The sequence below is a fragment of the Talpa occidentalis genome, unplaced genomic scaffold (assembly GCF_014898055.3).
Source record: "Talpa occidentalis isolate TD23 unplaced genomic scaffold, MPIMG_talOcc4v2.1 talOcc4.9, whole genome shotgun sequence".
In the NCBI taxonomy this organism is placed as follows: domain Eukaryota; kingdom Metazoa; phylum Chordata; class Mammalia; order Eulipotyphla; family Talpidae; genus Talpa; species Talpa occidentalis.
Genome location: NW_023605305.1, coordinates 4878495 through 4901393, shown reverse-complemented (window position 1 = coordinate 4901393; position 22899 = coordinate 4878495). Strand labels below are relative to the sequence as shown.

Here is a 22899-nt window from a genome sequence, read left to right as displayed (position 1 = left end):
GCAACGTCAGAACAGGTGGTCTGTATCGACGGATGACTGACAAATAAAATGTGTGTATATTTAGGCTGCACAATGTGTTATTTAATATATGCACGCATTGGGCAATGATTTACCACAAATGAGTTAATTATCACATCAGAAAAAAAGTTCTGACATTGAATTTGTATGTGGTCAGTGCTGTATTCCTTATTTTCCTAAAGAGTTTAGAAAAGTTAAGCAAGAAGGTAAAATATAAGAAAGAAAAGCTCTGAAAACAGAGATGTCATGTTGGGATTTTACAGTTTATATCCCAGCACTTACCCAACTCATGACTTGTGTTAAATATTCTAATACATTGCTACAAATGTTTCTCCCACTGTCCTTATCACTTAAAGATGTCATCAAATACATTTAGGGGCATGGAGAGGCATAATCCAACCCCAGCAAGTCTTAAAATTCTATCAAACTGCTAAAATCTCTACAATTAAAAGTAATATAGCTGAAGAAATGTGTCTTACTGAAGGGAAACCATATTAACTATGAAAGTCACTGACCCTTGGCAATATAAACATAAAATGCCTACTGTTTCAATTCTACAATATGTACCTAAAATGTTTTAAGTCAATATTTGTTGAGAACAACACATCAGAATTTATGAAGAAGTTATGACAGAAAAAGCTAACCGAAAGAATCCTAACAAAACCCAGGAGAATATTTCATATTACATTAAAAAAAAAAGCACCAATTCAAAATTCCCTACTTATTTCCTCCTCATGCCCAGCTGAAGAGATCATTGTATGAAAAGGCTACATCACTGTGGCCAATTTGAGGTCACAGGAAATGGACTATTAATTATGGGAATGAAATACACATTCTGTGCATCAATATAAGTTCTATTACTTCCATATAGATAAGCACACAATCACTTGGTGATCATTTCCCAGTATCTAATAACTAAGCAGCATCTTAGGACCAAAAGAATCTTTCTAAGAAGCATCTCCGACTTACGCAGAATGACAGTGAAAGTGGAAAGGGGCCCAGTGGGGACCCCTTGGCTGACAGGAGGGGAGGTCAAGGATGGAGGGCAGCTCTGGGGGTGCAGTGGCTTTAGCGCGACCTGCTGAAGTAGTATTTTCCTACCAACCTGACAGCTGAAATGACCTCCCAGAAGCTATGAGTCCGGGGTGTTAGCACCTGTGGGAGAGTCTACACAGCGAGCAGCCAAAGTGAAGCTATGCGAGGCCTGGCCAAGAGCTGGAGACAAAGCAGCAGCGAGGATGATGGGACACACTGAATCGTGATGGAAAATTCCAGGTGTGCTGCCTTGGGTTCTATTTTGTAAACATGACGAGCATTTTAGAAACAGGCTACCCTTGGAGAGTAAGATGAAGTCAGAAACATCTAAAATTAAGCCACGGCCCAGGAGGTGAAGGGAACAAGGAGGAAGCACTTCAACACCCAAGAGGTAGTGTGGTGTGTAGAGGCTTAGAATACTTGAGTCTTACCTTTTTAGGTGAGAAAACACCCAGGGTTCCTCCATCTTCCCGAATGGCAACTCCCATTTCAGCCAGCAAGGCCTCCCTAGGACAACATCGAGCACATCAGAACACCACTCAGACCCAGCGAGACCAGCCTAGCGGGGGGCTGGCAAGTGAACAGGCGTAGCCAGGTGACCGTGAAAGCAGGTATTGCAGGTGGGAAGGAACCCACCACCCCATCTTTAATGAAAAGCTATTTTTAATAATAACAATAACAGCTATTTTTTAATAATAGTTATGTCTACCATCTCTGCAGCTCAAAGTCTCTGTAAGAAACTTTACTTGGAGCTTAAATCTCAGTAGGAAAATTATGTGAGACATTTACTGTATCAATATACTAGAACTCATTTCTGCCACATCTTCTCCAAAGAGGAGAGGCAGGAACTAACATTTTAAATCTATATTTATTCCAGTAGCAAAAGGGTTATTCTGGGCTATGTTCACCTTCAGGGTAGAGGTTGAGCTAGAACAGGAATTTTAAAAGTTTGTAACTCAAACCACTTTACCTCTTATCAAAATGGTTCTAGAAAGAGAGAGCACTGAAGGACAATAACGAGAATAACTTCTTTCACTTGGGCCTATATATCAAAGGCAGTTTTTTCACAAATTAAAAACTCCACCTCAGAATCGTCCATCCTTACAGGGACCCTTAGCACAAGCAGCTTGTGAAGGCCCAGGAATGACTCTCCAAGGACAGGCTTCGAGTGAGCAGACAAACTTGAATTTCACTTCCAAGTGTAACTCTGACCCTGAGTCCCAGCCAGGTTTATTTTTTGTTTTGGGAGGAAGAGTTTTTGTTTTGAATTTCTATTTCATCTTTCCTTACTACAAAAGTAATCCAATTTCCTTGGAGAATTTAGAAACATCCCCCCCCCAGAGTTTAACCTCCTGACCTCTCCATTCTGATGGCTTCTGTTTTACGCAGCTTCTCTTCCCAAGTTTCATTCAACTCAGCGATGATCTTCTCCGATTCCTAAGGGAAGAAGCACACAGTTAAAATGGCTAAGAATCTCGTGATTCGACTCCCAAGTCTGGGAGGGACAGTGAGAAGCAAGTGATATCTTTTATGGGTGGAAGGCAGTCTACTAGGATGAGATATCTTTCTTTCTCAGTAGTCAAAAGAACAGTCAAAGACTAGGCCTGACACTAAATCAGGGTCAGGCAGAGCAATTCTCCAGAGTCCTTCCTAGTGAGCATGTCTGTGCGTGTGTCCAGCGGGAAGGAAACTAACAACACCCCAAAATGCAGCCACTTCTACAAAAGAACAAAGTCTCCAAAGGTATTCAGTTTCACTAATTTCACAACACTGAGGGGGCCTGAACATGCCACCCCCACAGGGCGCTGTGGCACATGAACAAATACTTGAAGTTGAAGTGGTTTGAGAAGTGGGAGGTGCAGGAAGGGCTCTAATCTCCTGGAGCAGGTCAGGAGGCCCTCAGGAGAGGTGTCCTGTGTGGATCCGGAGGAGAGGAGCATCAGTCTCCAAAGATGGAGGGTGCTGAGGGGAGTCTGAACAAAGAGGTCTTGACATGCTTCCCCGTTGACTATACTCAGCTCAGGCGCCCCTCCCCACCACTGGTCCCATCATGTTTTCCCACAACTTTCCGCTCATCATCAACCTGTGTGAAAAAAAAAAAAAAACTGTTCAGGTTTAATGCTTCTTTGGGCCTTCATGCTCGAGAAGGCTCTGTGTGCCATGAAACTGAAATAAATTGCCGTGCTTTTTTTCTCTTTTTCAATTTGCCTTTTGTTACAGCGGCCCGGCACAGCAGGGAGAGAAGGGGAGAAGGAGAGCTATTTCCCTCCTTTACGACATGAAGCCTTCGTGAACACGCCCCAACGCCCAAAGCAGAGAGGGCTAATGCTGAAGACAAGCGGCCACTGAAGTGACAATTCCCCGTCATCTGCTGAGCGTTTATTATATGCCAGAAATATAAGAACTAAAGCATATATATGAGGGGAGCCCTATAATAGGGCTGTGGCGGGAACAAAATCCCCCTCCTGAGACAGTCTAGTGAAAGGACAGATAGCCAATCAGCTTGAATCAGTAAGTCAGGTCTATGGCAGACAGTGATAAGAGCTTTGGAGAAAAAGACAAAGAAGGGAAAGAAGGGGGGGGGCAACCTGGAGCGGGAGTGCCACGACAGGCCACACAGAGGAGGCCCCAGGAGCGGAGACAGAGGCGCCGCCGCGTGGGCACACGAGGGAGGAGGCAGGACGTGACTGGCATCCTGGAGGAACAGCGGTGTGGAGGAAGGAGAGCCGGGGTGGCGGGAACGACAGAACAATGCTGAGTGCTAGAGGTGCAGCAGCGCCAGGTGCTGGAGAGCAGGTGAGCCAGGGCGAGAGATGCTCGACCCGAAGAGTGCAGAACACGCAGGAACAGGTCAGGGGAGGGCACAGGGTAGGAGGACGAGCCAAGGGGTAAGGGTGCCCACAGAAGGCAGGGAAAAGTGCCAGTCAGGGAGGAGAAATGAGAAATCTAATCTCTTCTCCATCATGAAGACATGTGAGGTGATGGTGGTGTTGATGATGGCAGCGGTGACTGAGGGTGAGGAGAATAAACAGCTCACGAGATATTTTACCGCATGATTCATTTAACAGGCTATTTTAAGATGCCTCTAGATCCCCAACACATAATTATTTACGTAGAAAGAAACTGTGCCTATGTAATGCCATAAATCGCACAGTTCTAGCATCTAGTATTCTGGAACAAGGACAGGAGGATTGATGGTGGGGATGGGAGGGCACGATGATGAAGAAACAAGGAGAATGAGCAGAACTAGGCAAAGAGCCAACCTGACGAAAGTCAGAAGCAGCACAGGCCTTAGTAAAGAGACTGTGACGGGGACTCAGTGGGAGGTGCTCTTTTAGCAGAGTCCGTAACACAGTGGAAGATGCTAGAACAAACTTATAGTAGACGAGGGAGAGAGAAAGAGACAAAGCCACCCAGCTCGGCTCCTGCTAACCCTCTGAGCACGCACACTCTGAAAGACAAGGGTGACCCGGGAGCGTCACTGCACAGCTGCCAGCAGGGAGGGTCAGCACGCGGGCCACATGCCACCAGCGCATGAGGAACCAGGCCGCCACACTGGAGGCCAGCAACCCAGAGAAACCCACGCAGCTCTGGCCAAGAGGGGCAGTGCCACCCCCATGTGTCTACAAAGACCACGGGCAATTCACGGATGGTGCCACCACAGCCGGGCTTGCCGCATCCACATGTGTGTAGACGGCAAGTATGAGACCGGCTGGCACCACAGGCTGGAGGATGTTAAGGTCACTAAAGACAGCCGGGTGGTGGGCCTCCCCGGTGGTGCAGCCGTTGAGCGCTGGGTTGTGAAGCTGCCAGCAGCTTCTGCAGCGCCGGTTCGATCCCCGGCTGCAACCCGGCCACTGGAGGAGGGTCCCACACAGCGCGCAGACCTCTCCTGCCGCCCGCTGCTCCCCTCAGCAGTGTACTTCGGTCCTCCTGCCTGCTCTACTCCCCGCTCTGACTCTGGTGAATATTCTCACTCCCTCCCGCGCTTCTGACTGTACCCAGTGCTTGTATAAATAAGTAAATAAATCTTTAAAAAAAAAAAAAAAAAAAAAAAGACAGCCGGGTGGAAACCGTCATGATGTGGAAGTGACAATCTGGCATGCAAAGGGACAGGACCACAGGCTGCCCCTGGCCAAGTGAGAGCTCCTGCAAGGGCTCCCTCCAGAGAGCGGCCCGTGAGCCGCTGGTGCTGGTGACGGAACACGAACTGACCCAGGAGATCCTTCAAATGTACTTTTTTCCAAGTTGGTTATCTTCAGGTGACCACGTCAGAGTAAGGTCTGTTCAAGCTACTGGCTGTGTTAAAGCTCCTCTTCCAGGTCTGGAAACTTGCCTCAAAGAAGCAAAGTTACTGCCTAGGAATCCTCTTAACACTCTGCGGCCAACTGTAACACTGCTGCTGACTCGGCAACTGTACTGCACACCGAGGAGGACATCGGAATAGGATCTTTTTGTAAACATTTAATGAGTAAACTGAGAAAGACAGTACTTTATTTTTCACTATGGCTTCAAGTTGTCATTTTTTGGGGTCAAGGAAGCTATTTTTTAAAACTGAAGAAGAAAGGTTAGAGAAAATGGTATTTTCTTCACTGCTGGCAAACGTCTGGGAAACAACTCCAGAACCATCCTAGGGAAACAGATTAACGTGGGGCCATGCTATTCCCTAAGGCAGATCTAGACTGGGCTTCCCGACTCTTCCTTCAAGAAGGCACAGCAATGGGCCTTAAAGGAAGTAGACACAACCACTCCCCATAGGTCACGAAGAGTGGAGGGCGCGTCCTTCTGAGTAATGAGCTCTGTTTAAGTAAAGCAGAGACCTGACAGGCACAGGGCTTCAGGCACGTGTCCAGCATGCGGCCTCAGAGCTGCCCCACAATCAGTTCTCAGAGGCTAATTTAAGATGAAATTGAAATGGGGATTTATTTACACTTCAGAAACCAGGCACTTAGGAGACATCTTTGAGAGGCCTGCTTCCCTACAGGTGCTGCACATTAAAAAAATCCCAAACAGGGCGACATCAGGAGCTTTGTTTTAAGCTCCAAGGAACGCTGGGCTGAGGTATCATTTGAGTTTGTTCTCAAGTCACACACAATAGTCACTGTGCAGCCTGGTTAATAATTATGTTCTTAAGGCTCAATGCAATCTAATCTCCTCTCCATGATTCAGCTAAGGGAGCACTGAACCCCACAGAGAGTCAGAAAAGTCTCCATTAAAAAAAATATATATGTAGTTAAGACCGAGGAGCCAGAGGTAAGCTGGGAGGCTTGCCCATGCCGGGCGCCTTCTAGCCTGCAGTCCCAGCCCAGAGGGGAGCGGCACCCACCGCTGGGGCAGACCAGGCGTGCAGGGGAGCGCGTCCTGGCACCGGCATTTTGCAGCAGGGACCTTTCTTTGCTGGAGACTGTGTAAACCCAGCAGAAGGCTCACCGAGGAGACAGAGGTAAGCTGGGAGGCTTGCCCATGCCGGGCGCCTTCTAGCCTGCAGTTCCAGCCCAGAGGGAGCAGCACCCACCACTGGAGCAGACCGGGCGTGCAGGGGAGCATGTTCTCGCATCGCCATTTTGCAGCAGGGACCTTTCTTTGCTGGAGACTTGTGAACCCAGCAGAAGTTCCCCAGAGGAGCCAGTGGTGAGCTGGGAAGGTCGCCCAAGATGCCGGCCAGTACCAGCAACACAGTGTCACAAGGAATACGGCAAATTAGAAAACAGGCAGTAGGGAGTAGAAAAACCACATGCAACCCAGCAACTCCTCAGCAAAAAAGCACACCGCAAAAAGAAAACCATCTACCAGATTGCAACGACAGTAACTTGGAAGAACTTCTGAGCCTTCCAGATAGAGAATTTAAAATTGCTGTGATTAAAAAACTGACAGAAGTCATAAAGGAAAACAATGATAAGGGGAAAATAATTAATGACCAGAAGAATGAAATTGAGTCCCTAAAGAGGGAAGTAAAAGAAATGCAGGAGATCAAAGAATTAATGGAGACGCTAAAGAACTCTGGGAAAAGCAATGAAAGCAGAATAGATGAAATGGAAGAACGAATAAGTACTCTTGAAGACACAGAAATAAAAAGAACTAAAACAGAAAAGGAAGGAGAAGTACGAAGGGAAAAGACTGAAGAAAGACTTCGGGAACTATCTGACTCCATGAGGAAAGGAAATATAAGAGTTATAGGAATCCCAGAAGGAGAGGAGACAGATGTAGGAACAGAGAAAAATATCAAGGATATAATTGAAGAGAACTTCCCAAACGCGAAGAAGGAGCTGAAAATTGATATACAAGAAGCAAGAAGAACACCAAACTTCCATGACGAAAGGAAAAATACAGCAAGACACATCCAAGACAAGGAAAAAATAATGAAACTAACAAGAGGGAAGAAACAGATAATATTCAAAGGGTAACCAATCAGACTGACATCAGACTTCTCTGAAGAAACACTACGGGCAAGGAGAGAGTGGAGGGACATAGTCAACAGACTCCAAGAAAACAGATGCCAACCAAGAAGACTCTATCCCGCAAAGCTCTCCTTCCTCTTTGAAGAAAGAATAAGGACCTTCCCAGACAAACAGAAACTCTGGAATTTATTACGACTAAACCCCCACTCCAAAAAATACTACAAGGAGTCCTAAAGCCAGAACCTCAGAGGGACGAATAACAACAAAAGAAGGCCAAAGAAAGTTATTAAAAGAATAAATAAATAAAATCAAAGGAAAGACAAACACAATGGCAAATACAGATGCTAACATATCAGTACTAACTCTAAATGTAAATGGACTAAACTCTTCAATAAAAAGACACAGAGTTGCAGGCTGGATTAAGAAACAAAACCCAACCTTTTGCTGTCTCCAGGAAACACATTTAGCTGCAAAAGATAAAAATAGACTCAAAGTTAAAGGATGGAAAACAATTCTACAAGCAATGGACCAAAAAAAAGAAGGCAGAACAGCTATACTCATATCAGATAAATTTCAACTTAAAAAGATAAAAAGAGACCCAGTGGTCATATACATTATGATCAAGGGGACAATACTTCAAGAAGAAATAACACTCATTAACATATATTCACCAAACGAAGGAGCACCAAAATATATCAGACAACTATTGGCATCTCTGAAAACAGACATCAGAGAAAACACATACGTAGTGGGAGACTTCAACACACCACTATCAACAATGGATAGATCAACAAGACAAAAAATAAGTAAAGACACTAAAGCTCTAAATAAGGATCTTGAGTGCTTGGGCTTAACAGACATATATAGAACACTAAACCCAAAAAAATCTGAGTATACTTTTCTCAAGCACACACGGATCATTCTCTAGGATCGATCATATACTGGGGCACAAGACAAACATCAACAGATACACCAAGATTGAAATCATACCAACCATCTTTTCTGACCATGAAGGCATCAAACTAGAAATAAACCATAAAAAGAAGGCAAGGTACTCTCCTATCTCGTGGAGATTGAAACCCACACTACTGGAAGTCCACTGGACTAACGAGGAGATAAAAGAAGAAATTAAAAAATTCTTTGAATTGAATGACAAGGAGGACACCAATTTCCTAAATGTATGGGATGCAGCAAAAGCAGTAATAGAGGAAAATATATAGCAATAGATGCTCACATCAAGAAACAAGAAAAACTCAAAGAAACAACCTAATCTCGAAGCTCAAAGATCTAGAAAAAGAACAACAAAAAAACCCCAAAACCAGTAGAAGAAAAGAAATCATAAAAACCAAAGCAGAAATAAATGAAATCGAAACTAAAAAAACAATCCAAAAGATCAATGAAACCAAGAGCTGGTTCTTCGAAAAAATAAATAAAATAGATAAACCCCTAGCCAGGCTCACAAGGGCAAAAAGGGAGAAAGCACAAATAAATAGGATAATAAATGAAAGAGGAGAAATCACAACGGACACAGCAGAAATCAAAAGAATAATTAATAACTACTATGAACAGTTATATGGAAACAAGTTCAACAATCTAGAGGAGATGGACAAATTCCTACAACTCTACAATCACCCAAAGCTAGATAAAGAAGAAATAGAACACCTAAACAGACCAATTACAATTAGCGAAATTGAAATGGTAATCAAAAACCTCCCCAAAAACAAAAGCCCAGGACCTGATGGATTTACAAATGAATTCTACCAAACATTCAGAGACAATTGGTGCCTATCCTTCACAAACTCTTCCAAAAAATTGAGAAGGAAGGTATAATACCTAACACGTTCTATGAAGCCAACATTACACTAATACCAAAACCGAACAAGGACAACACAAAAAAAGAAAACTATAGGCCATTCTCCCTAATGAACACTGATGCAAAAATCCTCAATAAAATTTTAGCTATCAGAATCCAACAGTGTATCCATAAGGTAATTCACCACGACCAAATAGGATTCATTCCAGGGACACAAGGATGGTTCAACATCCGAAAATCAATCAACGTTATCCAACACATCAACAAAAAGAAATATAAAAACCATATGATAATATCAATAGATGCCGAGAAAGCTTTCGACAAAGTGCAACACCCATTCATGATAAAAGCCTTGAAATTCTGGGATACAAGGAACATACCTCAACATCATAAAGGCCATCTATGACAAGCCAACAGCCAGTATCATTCTCAATGGTGAAAAGCTGAAAGCAATTCCATTAAGATCTGGAACAAGACAAGGATGTCCACTCTCACCACTGCTTTTCAATATAATACTGGAAGTCCTAGCCAGAGCAATAAGGCAAGAGAAAGACATACAAGGAATCCAAATAGGAAAAGAAGAAGTCAAACTATCACTATTTGCAGATGATATGATAATATACATAGAGAACCCCAAAAACTCCATAGAAAAACTAATTGAACTCATCAATCAGTTCAGCAAAGTGGCAGGATACAAAATCAACATGCAAAAGTCAGAAGCCTTCCTATACACTAACAATAAATCTGAAGAAGAAGAAATGAAAAAAACCATCCCCTTTAGTATCGAAACAAAAAAAATCAAATACTTGGGAATAAATCTAACAAAAGAGGTAAAGGACCTTTACAAAGAAAACTATAAAACACTGTTAAAAGAAATAGAAGAAGATACAAAGAAATGGAAAGACATCCCCTGCTCATGGATTGGAAGAATAAACATTATTAAAATGGCATCCTACCAAAAGCAATATACCGATTCAATGCTATTCCAATAAAAATTTCACTGTTATTCTTCAAGAAATAGAACAATTATTGATGAAATTCATATGGAATCACCAATAACCCCGAATAGCCAAAGCTCTCCTGAAAAAAAAAGAAGGGAATGGAGGCATCACACTCCCAGATTTCAGGCTGTACTACAAAGCCATAATCATCAAAACTGCATGGTATTGGAACAAGAACAGACACACAGACCAATGGAATCGAATAGAAAATCCAGAAATAAACCCACAGATTTATGGTCAACTAATATTGGACAAAGGAGCAAAGACTATGCATTGGAGCAAAGAAAGTCTGTTCAATAAATGGTGCTGGGGAAAAACTGGGCGCTACATGCAAAAGAATGAAGCTTGACTACTACCTCACACCATACACAAAACCAATTCAAAATGGATTAAAGAACTAGACATAAAACCTGAAACCATAAAAATACATAGAAGGAAATATAGGCGAACACACTACGTGATTTGCACATCAAAGACATCTTACAGACACATCACCCAAAGCAGTGATAGTGAAGGCAAAGATCAACAGCTGGGACTACATCAAATTAAAGAGCTTCTGCACAGCAAAAGAGACAATAACAAAAACAAAGAGAAACCCCACCAACTGGGAGAACATTTTTGCACACAACACTAATGATAAAGGATTGATCACAAAAATCTGCAAAGAGCTGATGAGACTCAACAACAACAAAGAAAATAATCCAGTGAAAAAATGGGCAGAAGAGCTAAAAAGAAACTTCTCTGAAGAGGAAATGCAAATGGCCAACAGGCATATGAAAAAATGTTCAACATCACTTGTAATCAGGGAAATGCAAATCAAAACTACCATGAGATACCATCTTACACCAGTGAGAATAGCACATATTAAAAAAACTAGCAATGACAAATGTTGGCGAGGGTGTGGAAAAAAAGGAAACTCTTCTGCACTGTTGGTGGGAGTGCAAACTGGTCCAACCACTATGGAGAGCTGTGTGGAGATTTCTGGACCTACTAAACATAGAGCTTCCATATGATCCAGCCATTCCACTCCTAGGTATTTACCCAAAGGACACAGAAACATCAATTCCAAAGAACACCTGCACCCCTATGTTTATAGCAGCACTATTTACAATAGCTAAGCTTTGGAAACAGCCCAAATGCTCAAAAATAGATGACTGGATCAAGAAGATGTGGTCCATATATACCATGGAATATTACTCAGCATTCAAAAAAGATAAACACATGCAATTTGCAGTAACATGGATGGCGCTGGAAGGGATCATGCTCAGCGAAATAAGCCAGAAAGAAAAAGAAAAATACCGGATGGTCTCACTCATAGCAGGAATCTAGAGAAAACTTAAATAAGGGACCAGGAAAATGAATAACTATAAGAAAGTGAAAATCAAAATCAACAAAAATCTATGAACCACAGACACTTTTGGGGGGGGGGTGGAGGGAGGGGAGGGATTGGGGTCAAAATTGGGGGGTTGAAATTGTATGGGGAATATAAAAATAAAATTTATTATAAAAAAAAAAGTAAAAAAAAATATATAGTTAAAGTTATGATTTTAAAAGGTTAAATGCTTATTAAATGGAACATTCCCTGAAGTCACCAGACAGCCCCGGTTTTACTGCGCTGGACACGGCATGTCCCGTAAGCCAGTCCAAGTGTGAGGCCTCCAGGCTACCTAGTGCTGCGTTTCCCTGTGGTGCTTCTAGAATTGATAAGTGCGGGTATTTATAGCCGAAGCCTAAGCACTGGCACTCACAGTCCTGGACTTGATGCCAAGCTGATAAATAAACACCAGCGTCACCACACTGTGGCTGCAGATACATGTTTAAAACCGTATCGAACTAGGATCCAAATCAAGGAGTTAGGACCAAATAGTGAGAGCAATTGTACAGCACACACTTTTGCCCAAGAGCTTTGTGGCGGGCCCTTTGGAGTTTATGATGGGGTAATGCAGGCTGTTTCCATATGGAAATGGGCTATTCAGTGAAGCAGCAGCTACGCTCCATGTACAAGGATTCTACCAACTAATATTTTTTTGATCAAAAATAAAAAGAAGCAAAGGGAAACTAAATGTGAGGGAAATGAATTAACCTCCTCTATTACAGTTTTCCATTAAAATCTTTTTCCTCCTGTGCTGTCATGTCTTAGGGGTGTAGCCCCTTCCCACTCAGCAATGAAACAGTACCACAAATGAGAGATTCTCAAGCATGTTCGAGCCGCCTGGCTGGGGCCCGGGCTGCTCTCTGCCCGCAGCATTGACATGCAGGTCTGCAGAGCCCCGTTCTCGCCATTCAAACATAACAGCGGAACTAAGGCATCTGCCACGCTCTGTTCAGAACCTGAGACTTAATGTAAAACCCCAGAAAGCTATTTTCTAAAGCCAGGGAGAATGGAAGATTCCATTTGTGCTGGCTTAAAAGAGAAGTAGAACAGAGAACTATATTTTCTGGAGAAAGTAATACCGTTTGGTTTGGTTTGGGCTTTGGTGGGAAGGCAACACGGGGGGCGGTGTCTGAACAGTGGCAGTGTTATTCCCTAGAAACTACTTGGAAGACACCGGGTGACCTAATTCTTAGAGAGTCTGGTTAACGTCCTGACTTGTAACATTCAGCATTTTAAGTTGGTCCGACTTGGCAGAATTTCTTTTACACCAAGATGTATGTTATAGAAAAGTGTAATTTCATTTCTATACTAAGGTTTTAACAAGCACATAGTAAGATTCAAAATCCCCAAAGAAAAATGTGTGGGAGAGTTCCCCACTCTCCCCACAGAGGCCCCCCTCTCCTCCTTGGCTCTGAAAAGACGCCTGCTCAGCAAACTTATCACCAGAGCCTTTGCCATAAAACATACCCGCAGAGCTTCCCGCCAGGGCCTGGCCACGTTGCCCTCACTTGTCACGTGGTTTTACAGCAGCAGCAACTACCCTTCTGTTTGTGTTATTTATTTTTTTTTTTTAGCAATTTTTTGGTTTTGTTTTTTTATTGAGGTATAATTCACAGGACCCACAGCATCTAAGAAAAGCTTGCTCACTCCCTCTCCCTTTCCCAGGTAGTTCATAGAGCTTCACCCACTACCAGTTTTGTTTCTGAAGTACCTCATTGTGGAAGTGAATAAAGTGTTGAAGTAAAGGGAGGCTGATTTAGAAGCAGAAGCCCTTTCTTCACATAAAATCTTTTCCACCCTCACCTGAAAACCCAAACGAAATAACCCGCCACCTTCAATGAGGCCGACTACCCCTCAGGACTGAAGGGGCTGGGCCAGGCGTGCCATCACCGCCAGGGTGCCTGGCCCCGGGGATGGCATCAGCAGCGGCTGTGGGATGCGCGAGGGGCATGTGAGCAGAATCAGGTCTGCAGGTGCCCAGTTCCTTCAGAGCTGCCCTGCCCTCCTTGTGCCCCCTCCCGTGTGTACCCACACAGGAGCAGGCAGCCACCACAGGAGTCCAAGACTTTCTATGAACTTCCAGAACATCATTTCACATTTGCTCTGAATAAGCCTGGTGCAGCTACTTGAACGTTCTAACTTTCTTTTGATTGTGCATTTATTTCACTCAACAGAAGCCTGGCTCCCTGCATGGTCTAACTGGGCACTGACTTTTCTGACAGAGGCCTGACTCCACAGTTTCTATCTTCAAATGAACCAAATGTTTCCAACCAGTTTGTCAACTTTCACCTAAAATCTCAACTAAATGATTTCACTGTTGCTTATAAACTCCCTCAGATTATCTGTGTGATCTGCCCACGTACCTCTCCCTTCTCTCCTGGTCATGTCAGATTCAAGCCTTCTGGTCAAAAGACACTGTCCTACAAAGCAGCTGGAACATCTTCACAGGAGAGAAAATTCTTCCTTGAACCAAAACCTCAGTGATTCCTAGTCCCAATTCTGCCTTGTGGCACCACACAAACTACCTCGTGTTCAGTCTGAATTATTACTTACCTTTAGACGTTCGATGGCTTCTTCTCCTCCAGGTGTTGACATGATCCTTTCCTGAATACTGCTCACTGATGTTAAGCCCACCTGACTATTGAGTGAGCAGGAAGATGGAGATGAACTGAGGGACCCCATGGATGCTGTGGAAAAATTGCCAGGGCGTTGATTCTCAGAGGCTAGCAAGTACCTATGTTTATTGTTCTGAAAATCTTTCAGATCTGAGAGATAGAAAGAAGGGAAGGCAGAAAAAGTGGAAAAGAGGGAAAGGAGCAGAGGGGAAAAAAAGACAGGAAGGAACACCAGTGTAAGAAAGGACAGCATTAAAGCGCCAAGACAAAGACCAGTCATCATAACGACAGATTGTAACCGTTCTAGATGGCAGTTCTAAAACATGTCTGTCTTTAATGCTGGACCCCAGAGGCTGAGAATCACTTCTAAATTTGGAGTCTAAAAAATCCCAGTCTGGGTTAACATCTGCAGGAGGTTAAGGCCACTCTTAGGCACACTCCCTAAGCGGTCACATGGCATTTCTTTTATTTCTTTTATGGCTCCAAATCTACATTGCTTTCAGATTTACACCACTCTTAAATCGCCACTAGTTTGTAATACTTAGAGGGGGAAATGATGATAATACATTATCAGTGCGGTCTATCGTTTTATGGAATTCAGTAAAATTACCCGAGAAAAGGTTACAATTTGAAACAAGAATCTCAGCACTTAATAATAATCCCCTTTGTATAACCATGTTTCAATATGCTAAAATGGAATTTTAAAATATGCCTTTAAAATAAAGGAGTGTGTGTGCATGCATATATATATATATATATATATATATATATCTCACAGAAATTTGATATATATGCATCACAGGAATTTAATGTAAATCTCGGTTAAGAACTCAGGGCCTACTGTTTACCTCAGCAGGGAAGAACAACTGCAAATTAATGAATTTTGTGTAGTTTATGTTCATCTATCAGAGCAAGCAAATATTTTGGCTGATTATCTGCTAATTAAATAAGGCTCTTGCTTTGCCTAATAGTATGACCAGGAGACTGGTGGTAAGCCTAGTTCCCAGTACAAATGCAAGTCTTGGGAATATACTTTCATTTATGAAGGTTCTTAGTAGAACTGCAAATTTTGTTTTTATTTGGTGAGAAGAGGCACAAGCAATGAAATTTATTGTTTTGCTATCTGTGCTTTCCATCATTAGTCATCCTGCCCAGACAAGACACAGCCATAGCTGTTGCTACAGACCTTTAAAATTAGCTCATTCTTACTATTTGAGAAATTTTACATTGCTTATAACTCGTATCAAAACTAAGTAAGTTTTCCTTAAACGACATATAAGTCAATATAAATAGCTGGGAAAATGTTAGCTCTTTCTAGGTCTATTTATCTCTACTTAGAGTCAGTTCTTGAAGCCCCTTAAAATCAGTGGTTGCTTCAAGACAGTTTGAAAACCACCATCTGCAAATACAGAACATAGGAAAACAAGCAAGTTTTAAAAGGGTGATGGGAACTGGAGCAAATAATTAGCCACCAGGTGATGCCAGCAAGGTGGGGAAAAGTAGGATGGATGGAGTTCAGAAGGTCCAATGGACACATGCAAGTCCTAAAAGGGATCAAGAGCAGTGGATCAAAAATGAAATTCTGAAATAGCCACGGCTGTTTTCCTGCTTGAACACAGCATTGAGGCTCAGTCATGCACGCTTAGGGAGACACCGCAACTGCTCGGAGAAGAGCCAGGCGGCAGGCGGCAGCACCAGCTGAAGCGCAGACGCAGAGCAAGAGGGTGCCTGTCCCCACCAGCTTCGGTCAGCTTTGGAAATCTCAGACAGAGCCCTTCCAGTCCAAGAGTCCCTCTGCAGCCCAAGGTGACAGTGTCCTCGAGGCCCAGGCTCGTCACAACAGCCGTGGCTGTTTCTCCTACGTGTCTCCTCACATGCCCTGTGAACTACCGACTACAGAAGCTGACACAGCAGTAAAAATCCCAAACTTCACCCATAAAAATCAAGATTTTTCACTGAAGATAATTCCTTGATGAACAATCTTAAAGGGTAAGAAATGATTTCCTCATCAACTTCATCTATATAGAAGAAATAATGAGGTGCGATCCTTTATAAAAGGTCCTCATTTCAAGAACACATTTGAGACATCCAAGTTTTTAAAATTTAATTTGTATTTTATAGAAAGGGGGGGATATTTACCTAACCATAAAATAAAATGAGGCCCCAAGTGCAGAGGAAACCAATTTGGCATAAGCAGGGCTGAGTGCTAAGGAAACAGTCAGAGTTATTCAATCATGGATTGTGTGGCTAGCTGGAAGTGGTTGGTTGGTTGTTTTTAAGATTTATTTTACTTATTTATGCATACAAGAGCTGGATGTAGGCCAGGGGTGTGGGGTAGGGGTGAGAAGATTCACCAGAGACAGAGTCGGGAGCAAAACAGGTGGATCTACTGAAATACACTGCTGAGGGGAGCATCAGGCAAGACAGAAGAGGTCTGCTGCGCCATATGGGTTAGCTCCCTGGCTGGGGATCAAACTCATGCTGCAGTGGCTGTCGATAGCTTCATAGTGCTGGGACTTAACCCCTTGCGCCACCAGGGAGGCCCCTGGAAGTGGTTGTTTTTAATTATATATATATATATTAAGGCTCAGAAATTACATAGTTAATTTAAAAAGGATTTTTCTATTAAATGTTCATACCCTGAAGAATCTCACAGGGAGGGAAAAAAAAAGGTGTAATAATGATTAAATGATTCAATGCAAGGGCTCTGAATTATACTAACCAATCTGACCCAATCTCAGCTGCAGTGTTCCTAGTGGTAAAATGGGCCTATTGGGACCTTTTCAGTCAGTGACAGGGTTAAAGGAGATAATATGCCCCAGTGCCCAGACCAGGGCCTGGTGTGGACTGCATGCCCAAGAACATGAGCTGCCATAAACACTCCGATCATCACCCATGACTTTGGATTCAGTTTAGTCATATAAATGGAAAAACTGAAGAGTAGAAACAGCCAGAGACTTTCAGCCTCTCAATTTTATTCAAGCCACAAACTGAAATTCAGCCATGATTGCTGTGCTAAGTGGAAAAGGGCAAAAATAGGATCATTTCTGAATCTACAATATGCTCTGTCTGGGATTTCTCTGTCAGGATTGCTGGCATGCAAAGCTCATTTTAAGGCTGATCCAGCAGAGGCAGGTTAGCAAGTCAGAGTACTGGAAATAACCAATGCATGAAATACACACATTTGCCTCCACTTCCAGAGTAATCATCGATCAATGGATCAACTGGAGGTAAGCAGGAGGAAAACACAAGAAGGGTCAGAGTTCAGATTCAGCAGTGACACAGAGAGGGAACAGGGCAGTATTTGGCATTTGGGAAGATGAAAAAATTAACACAGAAAATATCATTTTACAAAATGTATTCATGGAAACTGAGATGCTCATCAGTAAGAATTAAACTAGAAAAGGTCTTGAAAATCTTATTAGAATGCTAAACGATATATTTTACAATAAAAAATCAAAATGCTTTATTAAATAAATCCATACATTATCCTATCTGAATAATGTAGTGTACTCTAGTTAATTGAATTTCTCAGTAGACATTACATAGGCAAATCACTAAATGTTGAAAAAAAAGATTCATTTAAAGACAACACTGTAAAACAATGCTTTCTGGAGGTCTAATTTTTGAACTTGTTCAGAGTTGTATATTTTCCCCTTCATGTGTTCATAGGAAGTGGGTTAGGGGCTGCAGCCATTTGGCAGGAGGGAAGCCACCCTGACCTTATCTGAAAGGAGACTGGAGCGGTGGGTGTCTTGCCTATGTATTGCTGTCATTGCATTAATCCAGAGAAACCCATGAGCGAAAACCAAAATTATAAGAAACATTTTTATGAAGTGATTAAATTTCTCACTAAGTTAACATTTCAAATAAACTTCAAATAGAAATGTAATAAAAACACAAGCAATGACATATTCATGTTTTAAAGTTTCATGGGTTCAAATGAATAACTGGCAATTACTACATAAAGAAATTCTGAGATTATTTTCTTTGGCTTCTAAGAAGAGGATAAACAAAAACAAAAAACACCCTCCTCGACCACCTAGCTTCACTGAGTTCCTTAAATCTAAATGTGCGAATCTGCTGAGCAGAGCAGTGGAATCTGTGCTGACCCTCTGGTCACTTACTGTCAATAATGTCGCCCAGGCCCTGAGCACGGAGAAGGTCCTTCAGGCGTGTCACCTCCTCCTTTAATTCACGAACCAGCTTGGCGTTGGGGTCCTCGTTGATAACAGCATTGCATTTGATTTGTTTTGCACGATCTGCGTATCTAGATCCAAAAAGAAAATTCATTCTCTGACCCATCACCTAGATGCTCTACTTCTCACAACTAATATTCCATTATTTCTAAATCAAACAGCTTGAACAGTTACACATTTTATGAGTCTTAAGAGTAATATAATTGTTGAAAGCTTTGTAGTATTTTCTAAATCTGAGAAAAAAGGCTCAGATGACTTACTGATTTGCAGACACAGAAACTACTCTTTACAGAAATACTCCAGGGAACTTTCTGGCAGTTATCTTTTTACTGTTACATATATTCATAATTGTATTACTTTTTAATGCCCCAAATATTTCTGTGACAAACAGCACAAAAAGGACACTTCCTTTTATAAAAATGAATGTTATAAGAAACATTTATTATTATCTAAAAGTTATCCAAAATCTCCATTTTAAAGACTTTCCTATGAAAAGGTTCCCGCCTTGCTCAATGAAACTGACGACCATAAACAGGCAAATTTTGTTATAATAAAAATCCTTTCTCCCAGGCCTCCCCCGCTATGGGAGGGACAGCTTGCTCCCCATGTGAAGTGCCCCACGGCACCAGCAAATCCATGCAGACCCTGCTCAGTACCTCAGAGTGCTCAGGGTCTCGTCGTAGTTGATGTCTGCGGGGCTCAGTGCCGCCACCATCGCAGTCCGAGAATTGCCTCCTATAAGGATGAGCACGACCATCTCAAAAAGAATTTCACTGGCTATGTCAAATCAAACAGCACAACCCTGGATCCCAGAATTTAGTCAAAATCCTTGACCATCACCGTGCCAGGCTCTGGCATACTCACTGTCAGCGTCCAGTCTACTGTGTTCAGTTTCCCTCTTCCCGCTTTCCTGAACCCCCTCCTGGCAGGACCCCAGCCATCCCACCCACATGGCTCCTAGTGGGTGCTCCTTCAGGCAGCAGCACTTGACACCAGATGACTCCCTTCTTCCCAGCAAGGGGAGAGAAAGGGGCTAAAGGGCAGTGACTGAAGGAAGGGCAGTGACAGGGAGGTGCAACAGCATCAGCTAAAAAGGAGTAAGAGGCAGATGATGCTGGATGCTATGCCCCTACAGGAGCGTGGGATTTTCACAACGGAAGAAGGACCAATTGTTTGGAGCAGGGGTGTGGCAGGAAGCCCATTATGCCCGAAGCTCATGTTCTGAAGACAACAGAATATGGGCGAAAATATGACTGTGAGAGTGAATTCAACCAGATTAAGTCAAGAGTAAAAATGAAAAAGGAAAGGAGCGCTCAAGCCAGTAACATGGACAGGCGAGATGATTCTTCTCCAAAACAGACACAGGATGGTTAACAACAAAAGATAGCTGGTAACAGCTTTAAACGCTAATTACACACCCATGGTCAGCCTACCTAGATTTTCTCGAAGGAGCCAAGTAAGTACAGAATCCCTGTAGGGAATAAAATCCGTCTTCTTCTTCTTCTTACTCTATCAAAGAGAAAGAAATGTCTTGTAGCGTTCTTAGGGAGGAAAAATATTCCCATGAAAGGCAAGCCAATCTGAAAATTCCCAAGTACATAAAACCCCACCACTGATGAAATCCCACACCCACAGTGTAAATGCTTCACAATATCCAAAGCTCATGTAATAATTTTTTCCTTTTATATTTCATTTTTGAAAAATGAATGAATGACACACCACAGTGGAGAGTAAACGATACATCCATTGTGTAGTTTCAACCATTTGCAATATCTTGTCAATCACCTTTCAATTATCCCTCAAAGACTTCACATTTTGTCTTCCTGAACCATTTTGGAGTAAACTGCAGATATCATGCTCTTTTACCCCTAAACGCTTCAGGAAATACAGCCACTCCCTTACGCAGTCACAGTTCAATTACTAAATTCAAGAAATTTAGCATCGATAAGTACCATTGCCTAATAACATGTCCATGTCAGGTCTTTTACAGCTGATAATGTTTTAGAGCAAAGCCAACACTTCCCCTATTAATACTCCAGGTACACATCTAACAGAGTGGGACTTTCAAAAAAAGTAACTACAAGATGATTATCACACTTAACAAAATTAACAATCATTCCTTAATATTAGCCAAAATGCAATCTCCGACAGTAATTCTCATTTTTGCAGAAGGCAAACATGAATCCTCTCCAAGGTGAAGAAGCGAGTCATTCAGTTAATGGACTGACATAGGAACCACTACGTTATCAGATGAGTGGGTTGACACCTACCTAAGTAACTCTTGTAAAATACTACACATTTGGTTCTTTCTCAGATAAATTCAACCACTGGTGTTAGTATTCAACGTGAAAAGCTCTAAGAAAGAGATGTGATTTGCTAATGGAGACTAAAGACTGCAAAATGAATTTTCGACACGTCACGAGTCTACTCAAACTCTCAAACTGCTCTTCCTGTGACTCTTCTCATAAAGCAAAAGGCACCAAAGCAAAGCCAGAGCTGAAGTGGAGGAAATTATATCTTTAAAAGTGAAATCAATGTAAATGCTCTGCAGATAACGCCTAGTATCTGCTGGCTGACTACCATCCTGTAATTAAAGAGGCTTACTAGGAGGAAAGCCAGGGTTCACTGATAAACATCTCCCCAGCAATTGGCTGTTTTATAATCTACTCCTGGTATAATCTGACGCTAAATTAGGGACAATCTTCTTGCAAAAGCAGAGTATTTAGAAAAGGAGCACTAGGCCACCGACCTCTGATTTGGTGAGAAAAGAAGTAGGCAAATTCCATCTCCTCCTACTCTCCCCACAAACACTCATTCTACCAATCAGAAAGTCACTTCCAATAGCAGTTTCTATTTCTAAATTATACAGACCTCTACAGAGAGTTTAACCCTCTCACTCATTCATGGCTTGGTAGGGCCCAGCTACCCAGCTACAAAATCCTCGAGGCCTGCATTTATTCCTTGCTAGCTCCCAACACACCTACACGCTCCGCTCTGCCCATGGCTAGTGCTGAGATACTGCAAGATTCGGAGGACACCAGTGCAGTAACTGCACACGGCACTGCGAAAATAAGTGTGTCGGCTTGCCAAAGATGTTTTATTTTCATATTTGTCAATTAGACTAAATTAAGAAGGGCTAGCTAAGTGAAGAAGCAGAAGTAGAACTTCAATCTTTCCATTGGAAAATACCCCAGAGTTTTAGCCATTTCTTTTCTATTTGTTCTCTTATACAAACTGATCTGTTCTCACATTCATAGTTTTTTTTAGTTACAGAAAAGCTTTTCCGTAGTTACAGAAAAGCTTTACTTAGATCATTGACCTCTCTAAAAAGAAACACTATTAAGTGTGAAAGGTAAAATCCTGATTCTTATCGATCCCCACTGGAAATAATATATCTTAATTCGCCAAAAATGTTGTTTTATAAAAAAAATAAAATTTATTTTGATGTTATAGTTATGAAATCAATGCAAAGTACTAAACAGTAGTTAATAAAAATGATTATAAAAACCATGTGTGAACCATGATTGTGGCACAGTCATGTGGGAGATACACGGATGAACACATGAGACTCTCCCTGTTTGACACGGGCGCTATCAGGCGGGCAGATGGACACGCTGGAGGATCACCAAGTTTTGAGTCTTCCTGGTTCTGGGACCCAGATTAGCTATGCGAGGGAGAGTCACACGTATATAATAGCAAAGAGCAGGTGGGATATTTTAAATCAAAGGCAGATTTTTCTAATTAACAGAGAAAAACAGAAAAAGGGCATTTGTGTGTGTGTGTGTGTGTGTGTGGAAGCAGAAAATCAATAAATCCACATATTTGAAAATATCAGCCTAAAGCATCTCAGTGCAGAGGCTGCCACAGTCCCAGTTCTACTCATGTGACTCAGAACAGACTGCCGGGGGCTCCATCAGTCACGTAGAAGCCACCTCTACAGTTTGGTGTCTATATTGAAATATAAGAAACAGAAAAATCTATGGTATTTAGATTTAAAAAAGGGAGCAAATAATATGTTTTAGGTATAACCAAAGAGTAGAAAAAACTGTTTTTAAACAATTTAAATAATCTATGACTTTTCATGGTAAGAAATAAGGACAGATAATACAAAGAGGCTTAAGAAAAACATACTAATGATGTCAAGAAGCCAGGTCTGTTTAGAATGGTGCCCTAAGACATATCTCCATCACACTTCCAGGTATCCAGGACACTGGAAGTGCCAGTCCTGCGGATCACTAGGAGAGACATGCAAGATCATACGGTACAAACACTTCCTCAAATTTCACTCTTGTTCCTTTATTCTGAATTCCTTCCCCAAATCACATCGTGTTCCTGAAAATTAATGTTGGTGTGAAACCTCATGATTCATGGTCACTCTAAACAGCAAGTCTAAATTTCAGAGCCACAAAACAAATGGCAAAAAGCTTTCTGGAGGTTTTATTACT

At 42.2% G+C, this 22899-nt stretch overlaps 1 protein-coding gene across 1 annotated transcript in view; it reads right to left on the bottom strand.

Annotated features, from left to right (window-relative positions):
• KIF1B (kinesin family member 1B) overlaps positions 1-22899 on the bottom strand; it is a 128743-nt gene that overhangs the window by 55153 nt on the left and 50691 nt on the right. Inside the window, 6 exon segments of the mRNA XM_054691207.1 lie at positions 1485-1560; positions 2411-2490; positions 14194-14327; positions 18383-18525; positions 19111-19189; positions 19888-19963. Coding sequence (XP_054547182.1) covers positions 1485-1560; positions 2411-2490; positions 14194-14327; positions 18383-18525; positions 19111-19189; positions 19888-19963 — 588 coding nt within the window.